The sequence below is a fragment of the Siniperca chuatsi genome, linkage group LG17, assembly GCF_020085105.1.
Source record: "Siniperca chuatsi isolate FFG_IHB_CAS linkage group LG17, ASM2008510v1, whole genome shotgun sequence".
NCBI lineage: Eukaryota > Metazoa > Chordata > Actinopteri > Centrarchiformes > Sinipercidae > Siniperca > Siniperca chuatsi.
This window is the reverse complement of record NC_058058.1, coordinates 13,672,882-13,689,464: the sequence shown is the minus strand read 5'-3', so window position 1 is coordinate 13,689,464 and position 16,583 is coordinate 13,672,882. Positions and strand designations below refer to the sequence as shown.

General features: G+C 41.9%; 1 protein-coding gene across 1 annotated transcript in view; it reads right to left on the bottom strand.

Moving 5' to 3' along the window:
* The window catches only part of jarid2b (jumonji, AT rich interactive domain 2b), a 106,964-nt gene extending 90,998 nt beyond the window's left edge, over positions 1-15,966 (bottom strand). The window contains exon 1 of the mRNA XM_044170692.1: positions 15,378-15,966. Coding sequence (XP_044026627.1) covers positions 15,378-15,422 — 45 coding nt within the window. The 5' untranslated portion in view covers positions 15,423-15,966. The remainder of the gene's footprint in view (positions 1-15,377) is intronic.
* Between the last annotated feature and the right edge of the window lie 617 nt (positions 15,967-16,583).

Here is a 16,583-nt window from a genome sequence, read left to right as displayed (position 1 = left end):
AGCATTAGCAACCTTGTCCTGGCCTCTGTCGGGGCCACTTGTTTGTTTGCAGGTTATTACTAACACCTGAAAACTGAACTCTAATTCTTGTTTTGTAAATGGTTTATCAACACATAGTTCAGTAATAAGTCAACTGCCATTCAGTCAAGATAAGCAAGTCTTGGATTACAGTCTATGAATACAGACGTATGCCAGTCACTGGCATATTTTGGCAAACTAGCACAAAAGTTCTGCTATTCAGATCTCTCATCACCAAAGAAACACTTCATATACTTCATTTTTGTTTAGGAAGTCCTGGATGGACACACGTTTAGTTACAACTTCAGAAATGCAGCCTAAGTGCAGAGTTTCACACCCTAAAATTAAGACAGACAGACATGCGGATCCTCTGAATCAGAAGCTAGTTAAATAAAAGAGTTTCAGGTGGTTTCCAGATCAAACTTGATATATATGAAGTCTCTGGCGAAATCAATGCAGTGTAACATTACCATCCAGCTGTGCAGTAATTTTTTTAAACTTTATTTTTTTCTTTTTTTATTTAACGGGTGTGGTTTGCCACGGTCATGGATTCATAGCTGATTGATCTTAACTGTTTGTGCCATAATACCTGCAGCTAAAACAGGTGATTATAGGAGATGAAGAGAGGTGTTTCCCAGACACAAAGACCTGCAACCATTGCACACACATGCACACAACACAGGAAGCCCACAGAGGGGGAAGCATGTGCCCATTGTCAGGGGGTCTCATGAGCCCCCCTGCTCTTTTAGCCCTGACAATAGCTGCATTGATAACACCTACCAGCCAGAGAGATACAAAAGAAGAGGGAGAAGGCACAGAAAATGGACAAAGAGACATAGAAGGAAAAAGGCATTGCAGCCTGTCAATGGATATCCATTCACTTCCTTGCCATGCAGAAAATTTTCCCCATAAGGAAAGTTAAGTCTTGTGTGAGTTTTTCTCCTCTCATTTGACAAAAATAGTCCACTCCTGAAAAAAAGCTCAGCTACAGTGTGATGAACGGAAAAAGAAAGCAGTGGAGGTGGATATTACTCGATAACCTTGCATTTTTTATCAGTCAGCCAGATAGTCAATCAGCCAGCCAGTCAGTCAGCCACTGATGGGTGAGGTTGGGCACGCTCAGAATAGACTCCACCGGTGAGTGACAGCCGCCTTCATAAATCAATCCATTTGACAAGTAATTCATATATCAACACCCTCGTTTATGGAAATCATATGCAAACTCGCTGTCGAGCACTAGACACATTTACAAGGGTCTTATCCAATTACCCCACAAGATCATCTGGTGTTCTTGCAGTGCGGAAGAAAAGAGATATTTTTATGGCAAGCTTTTCACTAACGAGGGGAGAGAATGATAAACTGTGCTAGCTTAGACATCTGCAATTTAAACAGACATTTCTTAGTAGATGTAGGAAGTAGGAAGATGGAATAAAAGCCAAAAGTAGCATTAAAGTTTGTGCATGAAAATCTACTGAAATCTATGACTCTTTACAGCAGCAGAGGTTGGAGAAAAATAGATTTAAGCATCCTTATGATCTTGCATCAACGGAATTTAGCATGTGCTACAGATACAATAACAAGACAAGTAAATAAAAGATTTAGAGCTGTGTGAGTCTTAATTTGTATGGTTTGTGTGGAAGGATAGTCGACAGATTTGCTACAATTCACATGACATGGTGAGTGTGCACAGTTGTACATTCACAGAAACATGACAAAGACAAAAAGACAAACTGAGGCAAAGGCCAAGGGGGTTTGTGTGCAACCAACAGGAGGGAATGGCGGGGATGCTGAGTACACAAGCAGCTTCATTTCCCATGATACCACCTTGGCCCCTAGCTCTACTCGAAATTATATGCACAAGCTTAAACTGCTGTCCTGAACACTCATTCAGGGTCAACAAATCTGACCTGAGTAAAAACCGCTCCTGTGATCACCTCAACAACCTCTTGTATTTTCCAGTAATGATACCACAATGAGGGTTCTGTGTTAACCTTAAAAACAAACCCTTGACTTGTCACGTTTAACTATACTAACTTAATGCAATGAGGTACCAAACAATTCTCCAGTTCCAACAACACTGATCAGGAGAAATGGAATGTCCTATAAGCTGAAGTCGACACAGAGATTAAAAATTCAATATAGGCCAAGTCACTCGATATCACAACAGTCATATTTCAGCTGCGCTAATCAAATTCACAAGCATGACCTCTTGGGTATATTAAACGTGTATATAACATATGTCATCTCTCAAATGTTTTGCAGGGGAGATATCCATCTACACTGGTAAATACAGCGTAAAAAGGTGAGCCAGCGGCAGTCACAGTAGCTACAACAAATTCGCTCCCCATAAAAATGAGCAGTGGATAGATTTCAGCGTGCAGCTTGCCAGAACCACGGGAGGGAGACTAAATGATTATGTTACAACAACAATGCTCCAGCTCTCCGAAAACAACAATCACGGTCTAGGTAGGATATTGCGGCCGAGTAAAATTAAAGGGGAGTGGGAGTGAGACAGACAGAGGGAGGGAGAGTGGGAGACAGATTTTATGGCGATCAGGGGCTGTGTGTCTATGACTGTGCTGCAAAGTCAAGCAACTAGCAAGTAGCCTGCTCCGAAATTCATACATCCTCTTCGTGAGTTGACAGAAGGAGGAGGCAAGAGAGAGATAAGCTCCTTCTATGTCCAAGCAGCTATGACAGACTGATCAAGTGCAGAATATGACCCGTCAATCAAACTCTGTTTGGGCCTTTTCAACAAGCCAAAGTTTAAACCCCAAACGACAACAGTTCCACCATTGGGGATCAAAGAAAAACTATGCCTGTGCTGTGGCCTTTAAAGGGTTAACCGGCAGCAGGCTGAGCCTAATGCAGATTGTCAGGGAGATAAGATTACCAGTTAGCGTGGTGGTTAATGGAAGCCACCACAGCCCTGCGCTGACAGTTGACAGGAAAGGCAGGAATGGGGCCTGACCACGGGTAAAGCCCGTTTGAATGACGTGGGTTCAACCTGTCTCCATGGTCAACACACATCATCCAAACAGGCTTCACAACCTTCCTCCTGACCTGGATTAAACATGAGTCAGAATCTACTGCTTTGATTAGGGGTAAGGCTTTAATGTTACAGATGGTTAAATAACATGTAAATGAATTCCTGACTTGTGCAAACTCTAGCAGATCAGTCTCTGAACCGCAACGGCCAAAAATGAACCTGTGATATGAGATCCATTTAAATGGGTCAAGTGTGCTGAGCGCACAGTCATTAGACACACATCATATTCTTATCTCCAGTATGAAATTGGTGAAAAACAGACAGAAGATCTTTCAACTTAAGCAAAATGTGGCTTCTCAGGTTCCATTTCCAAAAGAGCTTTGGCTAACGAGATATCTACATTTGAATCTAGCTTTATACTACAGCAACCCCAAGTTTAATGAACAAAAACTAGATTTAAAAACTAGATTACACTTACAAAATAGGGCTGCAGATATTAGGAAAACTGCAAGAAGTTGTGGTGAGCGCCAAGTTGCTGTTTTTTTATTTATATTTTTTTAATACATACATACATACATACATACACCATGTTTAATACATTACAAAATATGTGAGATGAAAAGCACAAAACAAAAACAGCTCAAACTGTTCACAAATGTTAGTCAGGATCTCAGACAATATTGAAAATTACTGTGCAAAGATTCCAATTGCTTAACATCTAACACGTACCGTTCTTTACACTGAAGCACACACACACTGAAACACTCAACTTACAATGCAGCACAACTGCTCATTTACAACTCATCTAGACCTCATAGTGCTACATCCAAAGCCTATTTTCTCTGTATTCTGCTGTGTCCAACATCTTAAGCCTTTTTAAAGCCTCTGTTTGTGTGCGTGTGTGTGTGTGTGTGCGCGCATGTGCGTGTATTGCTGTATGACTGCAGATTACACACAAAATGTAGCCAGAGAACGTTATGAAACAAAGCCAGGGCTTAGGCAAGGGAGTTCCTCTGCTTACGGAGTTGTAGTGCAGGCCCAGGAGTCCATTCCCTGGCACAACCGCTGGCACAAAAAAGACAAGAGGCAATTAAGAAATGATTTTCACCTCACAGCTTGGGACAAAACCCTTGTACCTCACCCCACCCCTTGCTCCACTCACCCACACACAAAGGCAAAGTTTCCAAGGCCTAGGGGGCCGAGACAAAGGGGGGACAAGACTGACCAAGTACAGGGGACAGAGAGAGAGAAGGTGAGAGATGGCAAGAAAAGAGGGAGTATAAGAATAGTGAGACATGGTAAAGGAAATATCGTGTGCAAAAGCAACGGAACATTGGCAGTGTAGATGGAATGTGAGAAAGAGGTGAATAATGGCATTGGTACAGTGGGGATGAAGAATGAAGGTGATGCATGAGGGGCGATTAGATAGTGTCAGTGTAGCTAGCAACCCACAGACGGGGGGCGAGAGAGAGAGAGCAAGAGAAGCCCACATGTATATTGCAGACTATCACTGGTAATTGACCTCAAAGGGAGCCTGGATAGGAAGTAAAATAAATGAATTTAGGTCCAAGCACTGAGAAGAAAGAGGTAGCTCAAAACATGTCAACCTTATACCAGCTCAAGCTGCATGGGTCGAGCAGGTATAGTTAAATCATGAATGGGAGTCACTTGGCTAGCTGGTAGTCCTCTACAAATTAGCTAACTTTATTACTGGACATATTCTGTCTGACTCAGTCTTTCAAATAAATCCATTAATGATGTTTCAGTATACCAAACTCAATAGATTTCTTACACTAGTTATTCTAAGCTCTAATTCACCATCAGACATGTAGCCAACCATGGCAAATACTTAATGTTACTGGTTGCACCTTTTCCTGGAAAGACTTTGACCAAATTTTTCCAACTTGTATGACACACATGGTTTATCTCTTCAATACAGGCATTTATGTTGTGGGTTTAGTAGTTTAGCTCACGCACTTAAAAAAGGGTTAAATTACCCAAAACATTTTTTTTTTTTTTTAAACAAAAAAGCATGTAACACACACACACAAAAACATACACTTAGTGGTATCTAGCTACGCATATAGTTTTGGTTTTATGTGCTTAGGTTTCGAGATATTCGACTGAGATTTCTGCTGCAACCCCAATAAAAGGAGTTAAATGAAAACCATCTTGTGCTACTTAAAGCACTGAAAGTTTAAATCAGAAAACTTAATATCAGTGTGTACAGAAACAATGTCCCTGTTACTCTGAATAAGCTTCAGACTTGCTGTGGACAGTTTTGTTTGGGACTATTTCTTCAGTGGAAGGACATAGTCCCAATGAAATCCCAGCAGATAAAAGTGAAACTGTCTGCACAACTAGATACCAGTAAGGGTGAGTGAGAATTTTTTTGTGATATAGGGTGAACTGACCCTTTGTCATTTAGTTTCAAGTTGTTAGGTGACAACATGCACAAGACGTTCTGACTGAAAACTCTGTGCCACATAAAGATGCAAGTCACAGCTAATGTTATAAATACAGCTACAGACATTAGAAACATTAAGAAACACTGCAAGGATCATTTATTATGATGCAACACACTACAATGGCATAAGTAGATCTTATACCTGCTACGGCTCCCTTCTTTTGTCATATTTGTTTGTTTGATTTATTCATGCACATAATAAAATAAAACGGCGTATGAAGAATTCATGTATCACTTCTCCACCTCAGGAACACGACAGGAATTAAAAACAACAGTCATATCTGACTGAATGGTATGAGTAATATGAAATTCCACTCTTGATTTCAGTGACTGAATGGTGGGGGTGTTTTTGTCAAAAAGAAAATGACTGTCGATAATAGTAAAATAACTGATCTACTGTCAGGAAATTGGCCAACATCATAAACTGTGAAAGCTTACCAGTTTCTTATGACTATTGAACGTAGTGAATAGACGTTTCAACAGCTGGGTAATACAAGAAAACCAGATGACTAAATAAAGTAAAAGTATTAACAAAAATGCACATTTTCTATTCTCTTAAAAGGGCTCTACAAATGATTATCAAAATAAAAGGGTGTTTATTTTCTCTCTTATCAGTTTTACCACATGCTTAGAGGCAACAGTTTAGTCTTTGGAAGTAATTAAAGTCTCAAATATAAATTTCTATTGCTAAAAACCCAACTAATCCAATACCAACTTTTGTACATAAAATGTCCCTTCTCAACTACATTTTCTCAGTTTCACAGCTACACACTTGATTTCTCTGACTCACATGATTGCAAGACAGATCTAGTAACTTCCCCCAGAATGCAGCCAGGAACCAGATGCTCCAACAATAATCTAACTTTACTCTTCATCTAGTTCCACACCCTCATGCTAGCTCTGATACAAAGAGGAAGAGATGTTTGACTTGCTCAGTAACCTTGTCAGCCTGTCAGTTTCTATAGAAACCTGGGGGTGGGGGGTATAAGTCCCCCCAGTCATACATGCCTTACCCCCCCACACACACACACACACACACACACACACACACACACACACACACCCCGAGGCACAGAGAATAAAGTGGTGGGGGGGTAATACTCTCTAGTCACCATGGTAACTTCCTGCTAGTTGGCTTACAAATTGTGTTTACCCAGACTTTGTTTCGAGTTAAGTGCTAACCAACACCTGTATTACTCATTTCAAACGTGTGAAAGTGAGCGTACATCCACGACAGTCAGGCTTGGATTCAACCAGTGGTTATCTCGTTTCCTATCAACATTCTCAAACAAATCTAAAACAGTGAGCACTTGTGTCAGCCGTTGCGATGTACATGTGCTTTTCAGGAGCTGCATATTGTTATTGTTGTGTTGTTATTTTTGACAGATCAGCAGACAGGCCTCGCCGTCACTGTGGATATTCCACTTGAGATGGTGCCTAATTTGATTATTTCTATCCTCTTGGATTTCTTCTCCTTGACGATCACAGGTTGTGATTTCCAAGGCCCCAGGCCTTGTGATGTTTGATCCAGGGCCAGGGGAGGCCAGCCAGACATTCAGCCCAGACTCTGGCGCCCTTCCCTCAGTGTACCATGCACTCTAGCTCCCTGCTGTGAGGCCTGGAGGAAATCACGCAGCCAGGAGAATTATAAAAGCCCTCATCTATTGAGCAGAGGTTAAAAACAGGGAGAACAATACCTTTGACTCACACTCTGCTTCTCTCTGTGGAAAAACTTAAAAAGCACCTATTGCTCAAAAAAAAAAAAAAAAAAAAATCAATATTCCTCTTGTCAGTTCATACTGTTTTTCATACCGTTTTTCATTTATGGGAATAAGAACAACCCCAGGGACACCCCCAAGTGCTTTATATAACAAGATTACAATGAATAAACACTTATTACAGCAAATATAAACAATTCACTTTAAATAAAAAATGTTTGGTAACAGCACAAAATACATAAAAAAAAACAAAAAAAACTGAAAATGTGTCCAAAGGCTCTTTAAATTTAATTTTTGCAAAGGCGTTACAGAAAGGACAAGATTTACCAAGTGCAAAATGACAACCCCAGAGGGCCAGATTACATGTGTGAATGCATGTTAGTATGTTGGGGTGTGTGTGTGTGTCTGGCAAGGTGATGTTGAAGGGGGTTAATTCACACAGCTGTGTAAGATCAAACTGGATAGGATTCCAAAGTTTCCTTTGGCAGACCAAATCAAAACAAAACGGATGGAAGAATGCGAGATGCCGACTGAGTGGGAGACCGAGAGAAGAGAGTTGCAAAACTGCCAACAACCTAATCATGTCGCTAAGCAGTCTGATCTTTCAAGCAAATGATTATCACATGCAAACACACATACTCAGTAAAATTTATACTGAGTGCAAAGACAAGGGAACAGATCCTGCTGATTGTGCGTTGGCTCCTCCTCTGCAACTGCGAGGAAATTTTGCAGCTAGGCGAGGAGAAAAGACCCCCGCTTTCTCCGTCCTCTCTCCAGCGTTATCCCACAGAAAGCTCCCAACGCCTCTTTCCTCTCTTTGTAGCTGTGCTGAGTAATAGAGCGAACGGGTTGAGAGGGAGGAGGTGAGAGAGATAGAGTGGAACAGAGGGAAAAAAATCCACTCAGTATTCTATTACAAGACAAGATGGGGGGGAAGTAATGCGTTTCTCATGGCAGTTGGAGGATGGGGGTGGAGGATAGACGCAAACAGAATGTTTATATATTGACCTGCAAATCAAATAAACCGTTTATTCTGCCTCTTACAGCCCTCAACCACCCACCACCACTACCTTCTCATTCCTCCTGTTTCCTCACATGAGAGCTGACACGGGAACCAGCACATCCAACAACTCAGCAGCACTGATACCCTTCCACCAATCATGATTTCAGCATTTAATCATGCTCACCCATCCTCCACATATAGTTTGGCGGGCAGAATTTGTACAAGTGAGGGCCAGATGTAGTTAACACCTTTTCTGTAACCAGTTATTTTCCTCTAATCAGTCAAAAACCACAAGACATACAACTACTATTCTGCTTTATTATTAATTATTATTTTTTATTATTATTATTATCATTATTATCATCATCATCATTCAGCGAGGGCTGAGAAGTAGAGATTAGGCAGCAACAGTGGTCACCCAGCCACTTTGCTCCACTGGCTCATTACTCCCCTGGTTGGGAGGGGGGCATCCTGAATTAAGGCCTCCCTCGCAAGGGGCCAAATGCTTGGTGAAAAGGGTTGCATTCGAGAGCGCTTTAACAGAAGGGAGGTCACTGTTCCACAACTAGCCATGCATGTTGGAGAGCCACAAATGACTGTTGAGAAAAAGTGGGACAATGATAGTTAAATATAAAAAAAAGTTATCACAGGAAAATACCCTTGTGAGAGATTAAATGAGGGAGCGTTTCATCAGCCAAGGCAGCGCTGTGCCAAAGAGGGCCTGAATTGAGTGGCCAGTGGCTTGCTGGCAGGAAGAAACAAACTGCTTCATCATAAAAAGAATGATTCATAGATTATTGCACTTGGTAGAAAGCTTGTGGGACCGTAACACGTAACAAGAACAGTTATGAATGTACACTGAATGGTAAAACTGAATAGTATTCCCAGACTGAAATCTGATGACACTGTACAACCAGCTATCTTCACAGAAAATATAAGTCAGCATATAGCATTTTCTTAGCAAAGCTTCAGGATTTCCTGATCTTAGAATCACAGTCAAGACCTTTTATGATGTTGCCTACAGAGTCTTACTGGCAAATGTTTGACAGTGAAACTGTGGTATTCTGGGCAGAAAGAGAGGGAGTAATGGAGGATCGATACCGACTGAGCCTCTGCTCTGTTGCTTCATCCCCCGAGGCTTAATTCACTGGATGTGTAAAGACGACGGTGTCACAATAGGGGATCAGATGGGATTGACCACAAGATGAAAATGTAAGGAGTGTTTATTAAACTGATGTAGCTGAGATGAAGAGTGGGGAGAGGGTGAGCAGAGATCTGTCAAGAGGTTGTCTGAGAGATGTACATAATGGTCATTAAAAGCTAATGCCAGACTAAGCTACAATAGCTTGGTGATTCAAAAACAGATGAAAAAACAACCTAATGCCTCCTATTTCAGCTTTACAGAGCTTAAAGAGAAGCCCATGGCTAAGCTTAAATTTGAACTAAAAAACAAAAAGACACCTGATGATTTGTAAGATGATTGTGTATTTTTCTAAATAAAAAATAAATTAATAAATAAGTAAATAAAAAAAATTGACAATGCTTGCAGAAAGATATAGTGAATTAAAATAGCGCAATTGTTTTCTTTTCATTCTACTATTGCTGAATGTCCTTCATGGGCCCCCATAAAGCCTGCAAGGCCAAACCAAAGACAAAGCTAAAGTGTTGATTCAGCTTCATAGGGATCCTGAACGGATAAGCTGTGGCAACCACTCACTCATTCTCACTCACTCTCACACACACGAGTGAGCATGTGTGTTCACATACACATTTACACACACACACAGAGCCTCTCAGGGCCTGACCAGCTGCCCCCAAATCTCCATCCAAACCCACAGGAGCAGGAGGATATAAATCACTCGGCAGAATGAAGACGCGCACGGAGGGAACGCACGTGGTGTACATGACACACACGCATTGTGCATTGGCCGTCCACAACTGTGTCCAACCATCCCTTGTGTCCAACTATTGGAGCATATTGCTATAAAACACACCTACACAAGCCTACGCACACAGTGCTCATGACAGAAACACACATGCCATATAACAAAGACGGTCACACCCAGTTTATGTCATTACTACGGTAAATAGCCTACGCTGCTGATATCCACAAGACACCTTGCAAGGCTGGCTTTAAAACCAGTTTCTCTCACCTACTGACTGCAGGTGCACACCTAAAGACCTTTGCCTGAGTGTGCGTGTTGTGTGAGAGTGAGTGAGCTGGTGCCAGCAAAGACCCGGAGATTGTGCTCAATGTCAACAGCTGATAAGAGAAAAGGTCATATTGCATAACAGGAGTTTGTGCCTTGTGTGTGACATAATGCTGTAGAAAACAGACACAAGAGAAAAAGAGGGGGGCAGAGACAGTAAAGAGTCAACAGGGAGAGAGAGTCTATTTATGTCAGAGAAAAGAGCTGAGTGGTGATGCATTTGGCCGCTGAACATCCATCGGCAGTCCAAATTGAAGCCGGCAGCTCACAGAGCGCCTGTAACGATGCAGTAAACTCTGTTGGCAAAGCACACTTTATTTAAGGGGGAAAAAAGGCTCCCTTCTCCTCATTTCAGCACAAACTTATTAAATACATAAATAAATAAGGCTGAATTAAAGAGGCTGGGCTCTTCACTCGCCAACTTCACTCCCAGAAATTTTTCTGGCAGTGCTTGTCAAGTCGGCAGGCCCTGCGAGAGGAGAGATGAGGCCAAAGGGACATGAGGCTGCGCCTGCAGCATGGGAAGGACTGCTTCCTCCCTGCTTTAAAAACACATGAACTGAGGCAATGTTCACCTGACAAATTTCACTGCAGTAGAAAATGAATTGTCACTAAGACACAAAGAGAAATAAGGCTGAGAATACATCTGGTTATGTGTTGTGCATTTCCTGTTTCTTAGAAATGGTGTGAAGTATACATATATAGTATGCTTTATGTTGTCTGTGCACAGTGTAAATGACACTCAAACTCCTGGTTTGTTTCAGTTATTTTCCATTGTGTGTAAATTGCTGGCAATCTTCATGAAGACTTTTTATATTCCTGGCAGTTACTTTTATGCCACGCTGATACAATTTGGCAACGTAATCAAAGCTTTGATTTTTCCCCATTGGTGAATAAAATAATAAAAAATAAAAACAATAAAAGCAGGGTGATGTTATTTTCAAATGAAAAAAGGATTATCCTCTGTTGCCTTTTGTTTAAGGCTATCCCCACCACATCCTGCTGGTTTCAAAACATGAAACACTCATGGCTTTACATTCTGCATGGGTATACATTCACAGAAAAACTGTCTAAAGCAACGCTGACAAAATGAACAAGCACATATGGAAAGCACTGTTATCTTTTCCCATAGTGCCTTTCACAGGTGCCACGTGGAAAGTAACCATAGCGAAAACAGTGTCAAATAAACAGGCAGTAAAATGTTGCTTTTGCCACAGTACACTTTGGTTTGCCCTAGTAGCCATAGTGACAGGGAGGTTGCAAAGTGAACCCTGCCATGTTGCACACGTGAGGAGAAGGGAGCTTATGAAGGAATAATTTGCATTGAAACATAAGGTTAAATGAAGCGCATTGAGGCTCCGGCACGGTGAAAAAACAACCCTGTGACCCTCTCTTCATGGTCCTACACGAGGCCCACATTTCATTTGGACAGCCCAAGAACGAGAGAGCGAAACAGAGACAGGGAGACAGGGAGATAAAGAGAGGAAAAGGAGGAGAGGAGGGGGAGAGTCTGTGCCTTTGCACTCCCCATTCTGCCCCCACTCTCTATTTTTGTTTCCTCTTTTTGTGCACGCTCAACGCACACACTCACAGTGCAATGGATTTTCAACTTGGCCCTCATCAGTTGTGCGCCTGATGAAACAAACACTGACAGCCTCTTTACATTTGTAAAGGCCCCTGCAGCAGCTGTGCTTGTCTCACACACACACCATGCGTACACACAAACACGCACTCACACACAACCTTTGAATCAGAGGCCTAGCCCCAGCTGGGGCCTACAGGAAGAGCCGACTCCGCACAAAATGGCCCTGGCTGCACTGAGCTGCACTCTGCCTTGCTCTCCTGCTATTCTCGCTTACACACATTCACAAACACACATGCACTCAGACAGTGTGTGTCATGTTTCGTTAGATAGAACAACACTGCCACAGATTAGCGCTTGCTACCTCAGCCATTACACAGCACCTACCCTCAACCACTGGCTTGAAAGGCACCAACTAATTAAGAAAATAAACCTACAAAAATCATTTTAATGGGAGCACAGAGAGAACGCGTGCTCGCTTGCTCCTGCAGTGTCACTCAACCTGACATTAGTGACGAAGCATCTTTGGAGAAAAAAGAAAACTGACACGGACATTTGGCTTTTCTTTTTGGTTCCATTCACATTGGCGGTCATAAATTCTAGTAGAAAATGGTAATTGCCTTGTTTGCTTTTATTACGGACTCATCCCCCTTTTTCAATCATTTTATGACTGATGAATTTTAATATAATTCACAGATAGAGGTTGTTTGTTGGGTGCAGCGGGTGGGGGTGGAGGGGTAACAACTCACACTCATGTTTCAGGGGAAATGGTTAAGCCAAGCATGTATAATTGTCTTACGCTAATTAAGGAGGGGGGGGTCATGTCTCAAAGCCTGGAGGGGGGCTCGGGGAACTGGACTCCTCCAGGTTGTTGCAGAAATGCACATTTGTGAGCCTTATTTGGTCTGGACCAGACTTTATGCATTAACTGCAGCTGCTGAAAACACATGACAGATGTGACACACATGCACGCGCGCACCCCCCCCCCCCACACACACACGGGACAGAAACACAGTCAAACCATTTCCACAGCCCTGATGTTCTTATGAATAGTTAGTTATGAATAGACCAAATAAAAATAGCCCATCCAATTTTAGAAGGTGACACTGGTGGCCATCGTAGTCTGGCTCAATTTTAAGTGGGGACTTTTGTTTCGGTTAGTCATCAATTATATGGCACATCCTGTTTCCTCAATTCAGAGGGAACTTTGTTGTTTACTTTACAATTCAACCCACTTTTTCAACACAAGGCAATTAAAGTATGGTTATGGTAATGTTAAAGTAACTGAAACTACTTGGTCACTGGAAGTGAAAAGTCACTGTCACGGTTGAATATTTAAAAAGTCAGCTCTGACTATGACAAAGAACACTATGGAATGTTAATCATCTAATACTAATGTTATACACAACAGACTGGGCTGCAATGCACCATGTTTACTAAGACATGTACAGATATTATGTGTCAGAAACCACATGGAGAACTATATAAATGCAGCCATAAAAAACAAAGAGTTCTTGAGAAAAGACTATTAGCAGAAATACTCAGACTATGCTTTAATTGATTACACATGAAATGTATTTAATTCTCTATACTTCAGAGAAACAGACAAATCCCCAGCTGAATTAAGCTGCATGCAAGAATGCATGGAAACAAACCTTTTTGTATTTAGTCTAACTGCTCTCTTGCGCCTACAAACCTGTTGCTCACTTTGGCCTTTTGCAATATTTTATTTCAGCACCAAATAAATGTGACGAATTGTTCCGTTTTCGGTTTATTCAGCAACCAAAGTGCCTGCAGGAGTTAACACTTTATAAAAGACACTCCACGTGTTGTTTGGACGGGGTGGGGGCGGTTAGCTCTGCTGATTTCAGCTTCAGAGCATTAACAGACATGACGGGCTTTGCCTAGTGCAATTAAACGCAACACTGTGTCCATTAGGCGCGTGAGTATAATGCACAGCAACAATCTATAAGTTAATCAAATAAGTGCAACAAACTTTAGAGCCCATAACACAGAGGCCCGGCCGGCGCGTAGTCTTCATGAAAAACGATACATGGTAACTTAATCAGTGATATGCTGAGCCATTCACACTTTGCAAGATTAAAAACTCTTTGTTTCAGTCATGAGGGAGGACAAATAGGTGTTCGCCAGACCAACGCCTAACCCAAGACTACAATTTAAGCCAAGATTAGGCTGAACTGCTTTATTTCACAGCCCCTTCCCCATAAATTCACCAGTGTTACTTGCAGAAAGAAAATGGTTGCTTCTTGGTATCGCTTCATACATGAGCCTCTGCAATGCGACTGAACACAGCCTCTTAAAAAGATTGGCTCATTCAGAAACATTGTGTTCAATCACATCGACCACATAATGTGCAGTCTAATGCGAATTCGGTAGCTGAGGACGAGACCCAAACGCTTGTAAGCTAATCCCCCGTAGTATTGCAAAAATGGAGTTATCCCACAGCGGACTGCTGCAATATCTGCTCGCTCACAGAGGTCACACGGAGACCTGCAAAATGACTGAGACCCTGCCGGATTTATCATTTATAGTAGGGCTAATAGCGAAGACAACCGCATCATAACAACGCCAAGAGTGTCCCCACACCGTTTCAAGTGTTGGAAATTGAACGATTATGCTGAATTGCATGACCCCCTTTCCTCCTGCTCTCCCTCACTCTTTATGGAGAAAATTAAAGAGCCACAACAGTCCGCGAAACATGTCGGTTTGCCAGCCCTCCAGTAAAAAACACACAGCGCCGACAGACACAACGCTACGTTTAACATAAACTCTATACATAAACTGCAGCATGAGAATGGTCTTACATTCACGAGCAAAGAGCTCAGTTTAAAGCGGAGATAAAATGCTCAGCATGGGACGAAATGGAAGCCGAAATAGCTGAGCCATGGCCGACAGGCTTGTCTTCACGGCTTTGAATAGGAAGAAATGGGGAGCGAACAAAAGCCTTTTCTGGAAACAGTTTGCCAAGTCTTTTAATTAAAAACCTTTTATAGCTTTATCACGTAGCCAAGACACACCGTGCATCCCCCACCACGCGTTAAAACGAGTCAAAATGAGCGAAGCAATCCCCCAACGCCCCCGATATTCAAATAGCCTAAAACATGTCTGATGTCGAAGAAACGCTGCAACACACACTGAATAAACATTGCTGTCTCTTTAAATAAAAAGCATGTAATTGTTAACACGCTGAGGCAACTTAGCCGTTACCTTTTAAAAGGATATTTGACCCAAATAGCACACAAGCTCCCTGATGGTAACCTTCACAGCCCGTGATGAAAGTTTATGCATTTTCATCGAGACGAGCAAGGCAAACTTGAATAGAGCAATTGCATTTGTGAGCAATTTAAGAAAAGGTGTGTTTTTACTTACATATTTCTTTTGAATGATATTCCTCTTAGGTCTTTCCTTGCTCATTATGCAATCCCAAAAAATGTTTGGCTATCGAGAGAATGGCCACATGAATTTCTTTCTTTGACTCTCGCCTCTCCCGGAGCACCACCAAATGACGATTTAAATCCCCGGCTCTGTAGGAAAAGCTTGCTGGCTTTGCAGAATCCTCCTTCGGTCTTTCCCTTAAACTATTCGGATATAAATCCCAAAATTCAAGGGTCGACGACGGACAGAGACGGACTGAAGCCAAACTCACTTGGGGATAACATAGTCAAAACAAATGCACAACAATAAGTTCCATTCGCCAAAACAGCTCGGCTTCTCGTCTCTGCGCACTCGCTCCCGGCTCTTTTCAAATACATGAATATATTTGAGGTGATGTCAACAAGTTACATCTTGTTTGAGGTGACGAGACGACGAAAAATTAATAAATAAAATTAAAAATAAAACGTTAGGTGTCACGTCTTTTTAGCTGGAGCCTGCAGTCGACGAGAGAGCTCTCCAGCGGCACTGCTCTACTAACTGAGAGCAGCTCCTTTCTTCCCTAGCCTCAGCCTATCACATCCTTCACCATTCAGCGGCAACTTCAAAATGCCTATAAGACAACCCTAAACACAAAACGCTGCCAAATATTCCTATACCATATTCTTTTACGGACCCAGTGGGTCTGTGGTAATTGCAATACACAGTTTATAGTGATCTTGCACTAAATGCTGCGTTGTAACTGCTATAATATTAGTTTTGCGGGCATGTCAAGGTGACATGGGCGGTCACAAGTAGGTTTATACTTCCCCTATGATGGCAGTATATAAAATCCTATGTTATGATCATAATCCTATGGAGATAAAATGCCTATAGCCTAAGCTCAATGCCAAGTGATCTTTTTTCCTAACATGATCTTATGAGGAACAATCATGTTTTTGATATACTGTAATTTATTGTACCTGTGGTAGCTCTCGTAGAAAAGGTTTCAGTCGTAGTCATCTGGACACTGTTTTCAGAATCAAGACGTTTCGGCTCCCATCCGGAAGTCATTCTCAATTGTGAAAAAATTGGACGGGAACTGGAAATTTAAACTACTCTGAGTTACATAAGCCCTGCCCTATTGTTCTCTGCAGCCAGAGAACAATAGGCCTGATTACTGATTACTGGGCCATCTTGAAACTATTAGGTCAGTTTCAGGTG